At 46.0% G+C, this 12,752-nt stretch overlaps 1 protein-coding gene across 1 annotated transcript; it reads right to left on the bottom strand.

Moving 5' to 3' along the window:
- Nucleotides 1-11,795, bottom strand: UPK1B (uroplakin 1B). The gene is made up of 8 exons (XM_040571357.1): nucleotides 11,653-11,795; nucleotides 6,642-6,729; nucleotides 5,893-6,093; nucleotides 4,224-4,298; nucleotides 3,351-3,473; nucleotides 2,872-3,051; nucleotides 1,906-1,989; nucleotides 1-1,300 (listed from the first exon to the last, which is right to left on the bottom strand). Exons 2-8 carry the CDS (start codon nucleotides 6,708-6,710, stop codon nucleotides 1,250-1,252), a joined length of 783 nt encoding a protein of 260 aa, XP_040427291.1. The 5' UTR covers nucleotides 6,711-6,729; nucleotides 11,653-11,795; the 3' UTR covers nucleotides 1-1,249.
- Between the last annotated feature and the right edge of the window lie 957 nt (nucleotides 11,796-12,752).

Below are 12,752 nucleotides of genomic sequence, written 5' to 3'. Positions count from 1 at the left end.
TTTCACTTCCACTTCTTTTTAATTAGCATTTTGGCAAATATACAAAAAACAAGGCATCACAGCAGCTGGCAAACTGTCACAACCTGAGCCAGAACACCTTGGGAAGAGGCTTCACCTTAAAATGCTCTACATGGGAGCACGTTTACATTACACGTGTAACTGAAACATCCACTAGGAAAGACACCAGATCAGTCTGGGCCAAAGTAAACTGCCACTATTGAACCGAGTGAGATTTGTAACTGTTGATGCAACAATTGGACTTGGCTCACTAAGGACCTGGCATTTTTCACAAGATTGTTGGCATTATTTGATGCCTGTCCTGCCTTATCTGGGGATGTGGGAGGAGGAGTACACATGAGACATGACCATGTACACGTAGGTAGCTGACACAAGAAGCACGGTGATCTACGGATGTGGGATTGCCACTTCCACAAAGCCAACTACCGCACAGGACCCCTTGTATTCTGCACAAATTCTAGTGAAATCTTCTGTGAAGTACATGTAGATTTTGGTGGAGTTGCTTGCTAGCAAGAGGAGCTTTTCATGAACTGGCACTTCTGAAGGCAGGAGAACAGGCAGCAGTTTCATCGGTCACAGGAGGTAGGCCTGAATGCAGGCAGCGTATTGCAGAGGAGTGAGCTGGCCTTTTGTTGGGCCTGACTAGCAACAGACTTTTCATCTGTGATACGTCTTTACTGCTGACACACTTAAACTCTAAGAGAATCTGCCTTACTCAAAGGCATGAGGTGACAGAGACCAGGAACAGAAGTTGAAAGATAAAATATATTAGGGAGTTCTCCAGTCTTCTCCCTTGCAGTGTCCATCTTTATTGGTCACAGGAGGTTACAGCTTTGCTCATACAGCCCTTGCCAGAGCCTTTAGCATTACGATTTACACTCAGCCAAGTTTTAGAGACAGACTTTTCTGGAGCAAACATATCTGGGCATTTTCCTCTCTGATGTCATCACAGAACAAATCGGACCATTTCTTATCTTATGCTCCAAGGATTTCTTGAACAGCAGAAGGACTGTACCTCAGCTGGGAGGCAGAACAAGGGGCAAAGAAGGGACAAGAAGGTTCTTTCCTGGAAGGATCAACTCAGTGTTTCAGGTTTTTGGAGGGGCAAAAGTAATATGGGAGAGGTAGCAGGAAAACTTCAAATCCTCAGTGGCACAAGGAGCATGGAGCAGGAGACAAATGAATGCAGTTTCACGGAGTGCTTCAGGACAACGCTGAGGACACCAGGCCTTCAGTATTCGATTCTGCTCCAGTAGAACATGGTACCAAGGAGGACAAAGAACTGAAAAGACAAGACTACTAAGTCTCTCTACTCCCCTTTCTTTCTCCACACCTCTCCCCCGAGTCCCATGTAGTCCTACTGATAGAAGAGAGCAACAATGGACTTTGATAAACAAGGTCCATTCAGGCACAAGAAGCTTAAAGAAAGAAAGAAGATATGTGCAGATGTAACTAGTTGACTGCATCACTCAGCTCACTGGGGATTATCTGTCATGAAGCTGATGAACCCAGAGCACCTGAAACACACATGCAAAGTCTTCAAACCAGATACAGGATTATCTGTCATGATTGCAGATCAGACGATCCAATACCCTTAAAAAACAAGTATCTGCATTTTGTGTTTGCTGTGCTGTATTACTGAGGTGGCAGCAAGCCACGGCAGGCTGGCAGGCCGTTTAGCTCTTCGAGTGTGGGAGCCAGGATGGAGGGGAACTTCTGAATGTAGCCCTGTTAGTGGAACTGGCTACAAGCAGATTGGTGACAAATAAATAACCATCATCTACAGATTTTTTTAAAAATGTGTCAGCTGTCATCTACCTCCACCCAACTGGGTGTGGGACAGCAAGGAAAGAGAAGCAGAAATAAAAGCAAATATTAAGTACTCACAGTCCAGCAGAGGATGGCAAAACCAAACCAGGCAACACCCCAGGCTTGTCTGTTCATTGGCCCAGAAATAGCAGCATAACAACCCTGTAAGACAACCATGCCTGAATCAACACCAGCTTTGAGCTTTTGCTGCTAAGTTACAAGGTCATCCACCTCTAAGAGAGAGTCAAGTGGCATGTTTCTCTCCTATTTTAATTTGGGTAACTCAAGAAGACAAACCAGAACTGAACTGCTTATTGACAACTTGCAGAATGCCTATCTGTTTCTAGCTCCAAATACAAAGTAGATCCATCTTAAACACTTCAAGAACAATTCTCTGTGCCATCCACACGCCAAATAAACATATGTAATCAAACAGCCAACAAAGAGATGGCCTCCATAATCAAGAAGGTGTAGGCAAATTTGGAAACTTGAACACCCTCTAGAAATGTCTGTTAGCTCATGACCTAACAATTTGTCTGAATAGGAAAAGCTGTTCTACTGAAAAGCTCAGCAAGTGATGCGTTCAGTAACTGGATGTCCCCACAGGAAACAACTTCCACTTTTCAGAGATGCCCTACTATTCATTTCCTGGGGCACCATGCCAGAAGACAGCCTCTTCATCCTCCCCTGACATCTGTTCTCCATTGGTTATGGCAACTGCCTTGAAGAGGAGAACTGCTGACTTGCTCACTCATGTTGTATCTTTGGGTTAAGTTTGGTTTAGCTGCTGTCCACCTGCATGTAGAAGATGCCATAGTTGGCACTGGAAGAGTTTTCTAAATAATGTTTTATCAGAAATGCCTTTATCACAATCTGCCCTGTGTTCAACATGACGAGGACCCTACAGGCATTGCTTCTCCTCCAGAAACCTTTTCAGCACCTGTAGCTTACAGTAGAGGAGGAAGGCTATTCCTTGTTTCCTTCCCTTCCATCAAGGCACCTTTGACCAACACGAGTTAATTGGAAAAGCAGAGAAAACCTTACATTGCTCTTATAGAACCCAGGGACTCCAAGTTTGCAGCCATCAAGGTTGATGGGAGACCCTCGAGAATCCAAGATGCAGCAATTGTGTGGCCAAGGGAAGTCAGCATCACTGTGCGTCATGCGGAAGGCAGATGTGTACTCCTGCCAGTCAGAGGGCCCGTGCACTCCACAGCACTGATTCTGTGGGGAGAGAGAAGGGAATGATCTTCAACAGCCAAGATCATGGCCCTGCACAAGACCGGACCCTGCACATGGCTAGTTAGTCATTAACCATGAATTTATGGGAAAGATTCTTGAAGTTCCTGCCTTTGAGAGTCTGCCATCAGATAAACAAGTGAAATAGGGAGTGTGGCAGGACTTCATTTAAGGTTCAAGGCAGATACCATCCTCTTTATTAGTGAGTGGCCCCAAGGAGGACTTGAAATTCCAGAGCTGCAGGGCATTTAGTCATTAACGAGCATTTTCAGTGTTATTATTACCTGAAGCATGAGTTTATCCCATGTCTTTGTGACCCCTTCACTCATCCATTTGTCATTGTTATTGTCCGCGTCTGGCTTCTGATACCTCTCCAGCATCTGCTTCAAGAAGAGATTTGGTGTGAGCTGCAGAAAAAAAAAAAAAAAAAAGAAGAAAAGAATGAAGGAACTATGTAATTAAGTGGCCATGCAAAGCAAATATGGGGTTATTTGGAGTGGGTTTGTTTGCTTATGTCAGTGTCCTGACAGAGAAGAGGAATGAAGATTTCCCCCTCCCAGTTTTACACAGAGGAGGGTAACGAGCTAGACTGAAGGAGCAGGAGCAACAAAAACATAGATCTTGAGCATGAATCTTGAGCAGGTCCCTCCAGATGTCAGATCACAGGAGATGTGCAGAAGCTATAGGTTGCACTTGATATGCTGCCTCGAGCTGAAATGCCACAGGTCATTTCCCCCCACCAATATCTGCAGTTACCCACATAGTCTTTCCCTCACTAGTAACACTGCCTGTGGCAATGCAGAAGATGTGTCTTCTGCATGTGTGATAGATTAATCAGCCTGTAGCTGAAAGACTAAACACTGTATTGATGATTCAGCTAACCCACGCTATTATTTCCTTAGATGCAAGGTTATAAACATTTTAAAATATCAAAAATAACAAAACTATGTTAAAAACAACAAAGATATTTCCTTCATTAGAATAATGAGGCTGAAGGTTTCCCTTGTGGGGTCTTACTGTATCTCAGCAGTAGTCCTTTGAGCTTACAGTGTACCACCACACAGGCCAGTTACTCTACTGAACAGGAGTCAGCATGCTGTAGAACTGCAACATTTTCTGATGTGGTTGCATGAACACATGAGGAAAGCAATACTCACAAAGTCTCGGTGAGTTGCTGCTGTGATGCAAGAAGCCATTTCAAATGCAAAAGTGATCAGCATCAGAACAATATACTGTGGGAGAGAGAGAGAGCAGAATTGGCTTAGTTAAGCAGTTTCTTCCAGTTCTGTATTTTTCAAGATTAAGCCCTGACTCCTGTTCAAGCCAGAAGAAGACAGACTATCTTAGTCTCCCCAGTCTTCTCCTCTAAACATTCATGTAGCCCTTCTCTGTACTTGTTTCAGTTTGCAGCCTGCTTTCCTGAAGGTAAATGATGAGAATTGTACTCCATCTCACAGACGTAATTTCATCAGAACCTCATTGAATGGCATTAATGCCACCCTGTCTTTATGGAAAATACTTTGCCCGATATACCCTAGAATAACATTAGCCATTTTCATCGCTGTATTTCATTGGCAAATTATTTTTGTGCCACATCTCCTCCTTTCACTTCCACTTGCAAGCTAAAAGCTTTTCAGCAAGAAGCTATTCAATTCTAGCAGGAGACCTCGTACTTTATGGAAAAAGAAGGTGAAATTCAACGGGTTGATCAGATCCTACTGATCTCAGGATTTCCCCAGCATCATCAGATTTCCTCAGCACTCTTACTCTGTAAGCAAAGATCCTTCATGAAAACTGATCCTCAAGAGAACCTCTCACCTGCTTCTCTTCCTTTCTTAGCACAACTCCTTTTAGCTTTTTCCATATTCCTTTTGCAGTTTTCATGCGTCTATTTCTCCTCTCACTTTTTTTATTTTTTATTTTCTAATTTATTTATTTTTCAATTTATTTATTTTTCCTCATATTCAGGGCATTGTTTTTTTTTTTTTTTTACCCCAGCTTCTGCCCCCTGCATTCTCTGTTTTCTCTTATACCACAGCCTTGGGTTTCAGCCAAGACACTAAAATTCAGAAATTCTCTTCCATCAGCTGTTTTTTAGCGAATTCTCTGGCACAAGAGCTCAGATCTCTAAGTGTCTCCTGTTTAAAACAGACACCCTGCCATCCTACATTAATTCAAGAGAGAGCTGATTGCATAGTTTTCAGCTCTACCCTTAATGCAAGCACCAATTAAGTTCACCACTGTCAACCTGAAGGACTAAGTAAGAAATTATATAGAGTTTTGTTCACGTCTTAACATTGTCTTTGGCTTATCCAAAGCTCTCTGTCCTCACCCCTGTAATTTCTGCTTGCTCACTGATGTATAATGTTGTCAGTTGCACCCATATTTGGTATACTAACACATACTAATGCCTTGTAAAGCAGTCATTACTTATCAGCTCCTAAACTGAATGGTACATGACAGCTGAAAGGCAGTAGGGGGTGGGGAGAAACAAGAATCTAAACCACATCTCAGCCGCATGTGATTGCACAAGTGTTTCTGCATGGCTTCAGGGCAAGGTCAGGGTCAAGCCCGTGAGTTTAAACCTCCATTGTGGCTCTCACTATTAATTCCCTCGTCCTGGCTTGGGAGTTTGTCATGCGTGTCCTCACAGGTATCACCTTGTGGGAGAACACAGCCATGGTGGAGAAGAAACTTTGGCTCCTCTTCACTAATAAAAGCTGTCTTTGCTCGGTGGGTGATTATCAAGGTGAGCAGGGAAACTAAACCAGCCTTTTTTTTTTTTCATTTTGTCAGGAATCAGTGGGAAAACTTTGCTACACTTACCACCAGCAGCAAAGTCCTGTTGGACTTAATGACTGCTATGATGCCAAGGATAGACAGAGCAACGAGTGCAAAGCCAACGAAGATGCCAATCCAGGCAGCAGCATAGATGTCATCATTTTCTGTGGCTTCCAGCAGAGGGTAGAGACCATGGGGATCGGACACAAAGTAGATGCACTCCGCTGTCAGGGCAATACCACACATCTGAGAAGTACAAGTTGAGGAAATCCATTAAATCAAGCTTCCTCAAAGAAATAAAGACACAAAAAGAAGCAGACTACATTTGTTTCTTTCACCCTCCTGCCCAACAGGAGCTCCTCAATTCCTCCTCTGTCCAACTCTACAACCTCTTTTACTGTGCCTTAACACAAGGATTGCAAGTTGAACTCACCCAGCTTAGACCTGAAATGTTAGGCCTAGATCTTGAGTACTTTAAGAAAGAATTAACACAACTTTTGCCTTCACTATAATGGAAGGAGCTGGCTGGAAAGATGTTGGTCAGCAGCAAGGGCTGTTCCTCTAGAAGAGCTGTTGGTCTTGCGTATCAGTCTCTGCTGTTCCTTGTTGTCCCCTCCCCACCCTACTGACCAACCTTAGCAGCTCTCCTTTACCTCTCCTCTCACACTCTACTGCTCTGCTTACAGGCGGACTTCACATGGGAAGAGGGATTTCATGGCTGGGAAATGCTGTTTCAAGAAGTGTCATACTGGAAGGAAGCCACCACCCACCCACCCCTCTCCCGCTTCACTTACCCCAATGACCACGTTCCCCAGGATTAATAGACCCTGAAAGATGCGTACGCCATTTTCAGTTTTTGCCATCTTTAGCTCTTCATGCAACCTGAGAAAAAAAAGAAAAAAAATAAAAATAAAAACAGTCATCAATTAGGCAGGCACAATAGATTCATTCAGAAATTGAAGTTACCCTATGGAAAAGGATAGACAGAACCTGCCAGCCTTTCTGTACCGCCACTCCAGAGGACAAACTTCCCTAGGTGTGAAGCGGGTAACTCGTACTCTCCCTGACAGTTGAGCTATACAAGATTGGGGTAACTCTGTGCACAGCCAGTGGCTTCAGCTCGCTTTTTGGATAGGTTTTCACAGACACAACAGCACCCACCAGAATGGATAAGGGATGAGTTCAGACCTCTCACGTTGCTCCTCCTTCAAAGGACCCAGCTTTATCCTAGGGCATGCCATCCATCCTTTTGGTCATTTCCTCTCAGCCAGCACCAGCACAGGACCATGCTGGTAACTGCAGCTCTATCACACACATGCTGGCACTGCAGGGCTTGGCAGCACCTTGCTAAGGGTAGTTCCCTCTCACACCCATGCCAGGAGCCAAAGCTGGGGCCCCTGTCCCCGGTCAGGTGCAAGGGATGGAGCTGCTCAGGCTGCAGCTGGCTCACGGGAGCCGGGCCAAGCAGCATTCCCACCAAATTCCTGAGAGTGCTACATCCTGCAGGCTGGGCCCAGGCGCCCCGCCTCGGATTCACCCCCCTCCAGAGAGAGCGGCATAAAGGCACTAGTCAGAGGTGTGAGGCCTCTTGGAGAAACAAGCCCAAATTCCAGTGCTGGTGGAGCCCTTGTTTCAAAGGGACAGAGTGCATGTGTGCATGGCGAGGGGGAGGAAGAATAACCCCAACCCCGAGACAGCTGCATTTATTGGGTGGTTAGGAAAACAGACACCACGAACGAAAGGCTGAAGTGGGCCCAACTTGAGCTGGCAAAGGAAAAAGCAGCTGGAACTCCTCCCTGCTGGAGTACCAGCACTCCTGCCCTTTGTTCCTGGGGTTACCAACTCTGATTCTTCAGAAAACTTTTGGGATTCCCCAAGAATTCCCCAAGTATTTCCCCAAGATAGCATGAGTAGCCATTGTTTCCCAGGTAAGAAGTCATTCTTATTACCAGCCAGGTGGTCAGAGGCTGGCACAATACATCTGAAGCTGCAGAGCTCTGTACAGGCTTATGAGATCAACCTGAAGCTGCCAAACTTGCAAATTTGTTGGCCAGCCAGCATGGCCAGGAGTCACATCAACTGCCTTGGAGGTCTGGGCAGTGCTTGGCCACATGTGGTCTGCAGTACAATACTGCAGACCCTGACAAACCTGAGACAGACTGGTTCTCCAAATATCTGAAAGCTGTAGAAATCACTGCCTTAATCCTTGCAGGGATTTTAGAAAAGCCTTTAGTTATTGCTGGCTAAAAGACATCACAAGTCAGGGCACAGTCCAAAAAGCAAGGAAATCTTCCCTGCTTGAATGCAGGTGCATGAACTCTGACTACCACGTGAAAAAGCAGGTCTGCTCCAGCTGCCATGCAGAGAGCTGTGCTGAGTGTGCCATGTGTCTAGCACGACAGATCATGCTAAGTGTGGTTAACAAAGTCACAACCCTTTCCTTAACACTACAGAAATGTCTTTATCCTCCCCTTCTCTCCTGCAGACATCCCTGCAGCATAACAACAGCACTCAGACTGAAGAAAACTAGACCTGGCTTGCTCTTGGCTACCCAAGGGCACAGCTCAGCTACTTCATTTTTGTTAACTAGCCACCTGTTTGGAGACCCTTGCACTTCAACTCTCCACCCAGCCCACATGCTCGCCTCCTTACAACCCGGATTTGTTCTTATAGGCAGGACCTGGCTTTCTCTTGCCTCACTTTGGCCAGGTATTACTGCAGGCACACCAGCCCCAGAAAGGGGACCTCTTCTCCTGGTGTAAACCCATCTCCTAGAATGCTGTAGCTGGGAGGAAAGCTGGGAATGATCACCACCACACAGATATCAACTCGAAATTGCCAGACTTCTAGGCAACTTAAGGCTTTCCAGAATCTTAGGACTTCATTTCAAACCCTGTATGGGGTTGGTCACCTAAAAGAAGCTGCAGGAGATTTGTGACTTCCCATCCGGCCTGTTCCTTGTCCCTCAGAATTAAGCGGCATTAAGCAAGAGCACAGCACTGGGGTCAGGTGCATGACTGCAGAGGCATGAGACAAACCTGTGCTGCCTTGCCCGAGGCAGGCTGCATGCAGGCATGACTTGCCACCATCCCCTGGGAGTGACACTGGCAGGCAGTCCTCCTCCCACCTCCCAGAGAGACATGCGCCAGCAGCTCGTGCCTGCGGACACAAATCATTTCAGAACAAGGGAAGCCTTCTGTGTGGGCTGGCTAAGGAAAGTTTTACAACCCAAACACACTTTCCTGGGGCTCCTGGGAAACCCCTGAAGAGACAGGAGCTTCAGCTGCAACTGTTATCCAAAACATATCCAAAAACTCAACCTGTGACACAAGAAGGGGGCAAGGTCCTGGGATTTCAGCTGTGAGCTTGCATGGACCCGGTGTTCCTCAGCACATCCCGGGGACCTTGTAAGTTAGCTGTGACACTTCAAGGTTTTCAATTATCACTACCATAGGCTTTGCTTCATGCTCCAAGGAGCTCTGGAAAGGTTTCTGTTGCTCCCATTGCACCACAAAAACCCACAGCCTTCCTGCAGCACCTCCTTCTTCCCCTTCCTACACCTGGCCACAACACAGACTGCAGCTTCTCCCTTATCCTCTCCAAGCTCCTGTCTGAAAAGTCAGGCATCTGCCCTTGTGTTTTAGGTGACTAATCCCATGCAGACTTTCAAACGAAGTACTGCTGGCAGCAGTGCCTTGATACAGGGAGGACTCAGCCTCTTATGCATCAATTAACACACATTGCTCTGACTGACTTTTTGAAACCTCTATACCCTATTTTTACAGACTGAGACAAGATTTCAGTAGCCTTACAGATGAATGTCCCCTACTTTACTGTATTTCTACTCCATCTATAGCCAAAAAAGCCCATGGGTAAGAATCGGTTTGGCATTGCCTCATGTAGAAGAGGGTCCTGTTCTCATTGCCACGTGTTCTGTGCCAGTTCTCATGGTGGAGTCACAGTGCCGTAGCCAAAAGGATGTCCAGAACCTCTCCTGTGAGCATCATTTGCTTCCACAAAGAGCCCCAGCCCTTGTGAAGCCCTAGGTCCTCCTTGCAAACAGAATTATGGAGTTTCCCTCCTTGGAGATATTTAAAAACCACCTGGATGTCATCCTGGGCAGCCTGCAGAGAGGTTGGACAAGATGACCCCCAGCCCCTCACACCACGGGCAGCAGCTGGGGGTGCTCAAGCCATTGCCCACCATCACGGGCATAACATCCCCACATCCCTCCTGGCCTGGAGTGCAGGGGCTGGCACAAAGCAGCACCTCTGGAGGGTGGGAAGAGGAGTGGGGACAGTGCCTGAGCACTATGAATGGGCCCCGCAGGACTTCACCTCACCCACTGTTACCTCCCTGGGTTTCATCATGCCTGCACTCTACGTGGCTTTCTTCTCCCCTTGTGCAAGGAGGCAGAGACAAGGGGTGCGTTTGTACTGTTTCCCATGGATTCTGCAGCCTCCAGTTGCCTCAGCTGAAAGGCTCGGAAGCACTTGAGCACAACTAAACAAACCCAGCCTTTCAGCCGCTGAAACCTCATCCTTGCCCAGGGGCCCTGCCCTGCCCTTCACCCCATCCAGCCACCTCCTCCTACCCCTCTGGCTTTCCCAGGCCTGTCTCTACAAGCACGAGCAAAACGCCCATGGTGGGGTGCCAAGGGGGGGAAGTTGGCGAGGAGGAGCCATCAGGGGAGCAGTGCAGGTGCTGTAGGATGCCCCAGGCAAGGCACAGACCTGACTAACCCACTAGGGTGTCCCGTGCAGCAAGGCTCGAGTAAACCAACTTCATAATTATTAATTACCGTGATTGCTGTTGTTATTACTATTTTCTGTTTTTTTTTCTTTTTATAAGCCCCCAAGGGACTCAAAAAGCAAAGGCAGTTTCAAAGTGTTTGGGAAATCTGCAGAGTTATACTGCCTTTAAGAGGAGGCAATTAAATATTTTATTGATGAGTCTTTTGGACCCTGCTGCTGCAAAGGCGGATGATTTACAAGTGTCGATTCATCATTTATTTATTTTGAGGCGAAGATTTCCAGCACACATGCACACAATCCTCCTGCCCCACCGAACCTCTCCCGTCACTCCACCTGCCAGTGAAAGGCAGCCACCCCTGACAGAGAGCAGCTTGCTCGCCAGGATCAAGCCACTCTGAGAAAATGAAGAGCCAGCCAGTTATTTTATGCTACCAGGGGAGAAATATAAAGCAAAAACAAAGCTCGGCATCAAGCAGGGGTCATAGACTAATTAAGTTTCCTTTCAAGAGAGATCGCTATGAAATGGAGCCTATGTGAACAGTGAAGCGGCTGCTAAATCATCATCAGGCATAATTACCTTGGAAATAGAGCTGGGAGGTAGTTTTTTCCTCTCTCCCTCATTAGTTCAGCAGAGCCAAAACAAGAGTGTTTTTTTTTTTGTTTGTTTTTTATATAGATATACTTTTCTATTTTCACAAGTGAGGAAGAATTACAGGATTTGTCTTTCTCTGTGATGATTTTTTTTTTGACATTCAAACGTGTTGGCAACAGATCTAATTTTCCCATTTCCTCCTCCCTAGTCTTTAGGAGAAAAAAATATGAAAAATTAAAACAGCCATATAGAAGACGCAGCCTGCGGTAGAAGAAAAAAAGAAATGCTTAATAATCATCCGCAGTTAACCTCATCCAGGTACCAGCCTCCCACATACTAAACACAGCCCAGGGTCTGAAATGAAAATCATTTAACATAAAAGGCTGTTTTCTTGTACCAGATGCTTCTCGTTGATTTGCCTCATGAAGAAGAAGATGGTGACCAAAGCCAGGTACTCACCCCTCTCTTCTGGTGATGCTTCCCAGCAGAAAACCACGCACACCTGTCCAGCCAAAAAAAAGCCCCCTTTCTCCTGCCTCGCCTGGTCTTTAAAGAGCCCAGGTTGCTTGAGAAGAGCGGTGTGTGATTGGTAGGGTGCCCATCACATGAGGAAAACTTTTTTTTTCTAGCCAAACCTGTTCCCTGGCTCGTGTGGGACCAGAGGGTGTCTCTCCGATTCTCAGATTGTATCGGAATGTCGTTGTGCCGAAAAAAGAAAGCTTAAAGAATTTCTAGCATTGTACTCTCAAAAGGGTGGATAAATGACTCACTCGTGTGATACTTGAACTTTAAAGAGTATAGGCAAATTTGAAGGAAGTAAATATAAATATTAGGGTTGCCGGACAGTTGTTTGAATGTGGTATAAGAAGAATGCGCTGACTAGAAAAGAGAGTAAATGAGTATCAGTGTTTTCATTAAATTGTGTTGCATGGGGAAGACTTGAAAAATACAGTGGTTTGGGTTGGAGCCATTTTGATTTTCTTTAGCCCAGGGTATTTTTAGAAACAAAAATGTAGGAGTTGGCTGCTGTGCAAGACACTATGGACAATGAGGAAAGTGGGGAGACCATTGCATTGCCTTGTGCCCTGTGGATTTTTAACTCATTCAGTTTTATGAAGAGTGAGTAAAATTGAGAACACATATATATAATGATTGGCCCGTGATGAACTAGGAGGGGCTGAAGATGAGGAACACATCAGGAAAAGCACTTCCGTCACCTTCCTCGCATGTTCCAGCCCAAATCTGCCAAAAATCATCATTCCTATTACCAGAGCCTTGATCAAATCTTTGGCAAAAGCACAGCTGCTCGTGCTCAGTGTTCTTCATCTCTGGGTGCAAACCCCAACCTACTGAACCGTGAGCTTGGGATAGGTGATGGGAACTTCACATTTTTAGAGTCCTCCACAAGTCAAAAACAAACATTTAAAGAATACATGAGACCCAGCCTGAGCAAGAAAGGGTGGTGTGGCTGACAAACCACTCAATGGGAGCCCAGGTGCCACCATGGGCACCCCCAGTGAGCTGTCCACAGCTGCTTCAGCCTTCCCTGTAGATCTGCA

The sequence above is a fragment of the Cygnus olor genome, chromosome 1, assembly GCF_009769625.2.
Source record: "Cygnus olor isolate bCygOlo1 chromosome 1, bCygOlo1.pri.v2, whole genome shotgun sequence".
In the NCBI taxonomy this organism is placed as follows: Eukaryota; Metazoa; Chordata; class Aves; order Anseriformes; family Anatidae; genus Cygnus; species Cygnus olor.
This window is presented reverse-complemented; position numbering and strand designations above follow the sequence as displayed.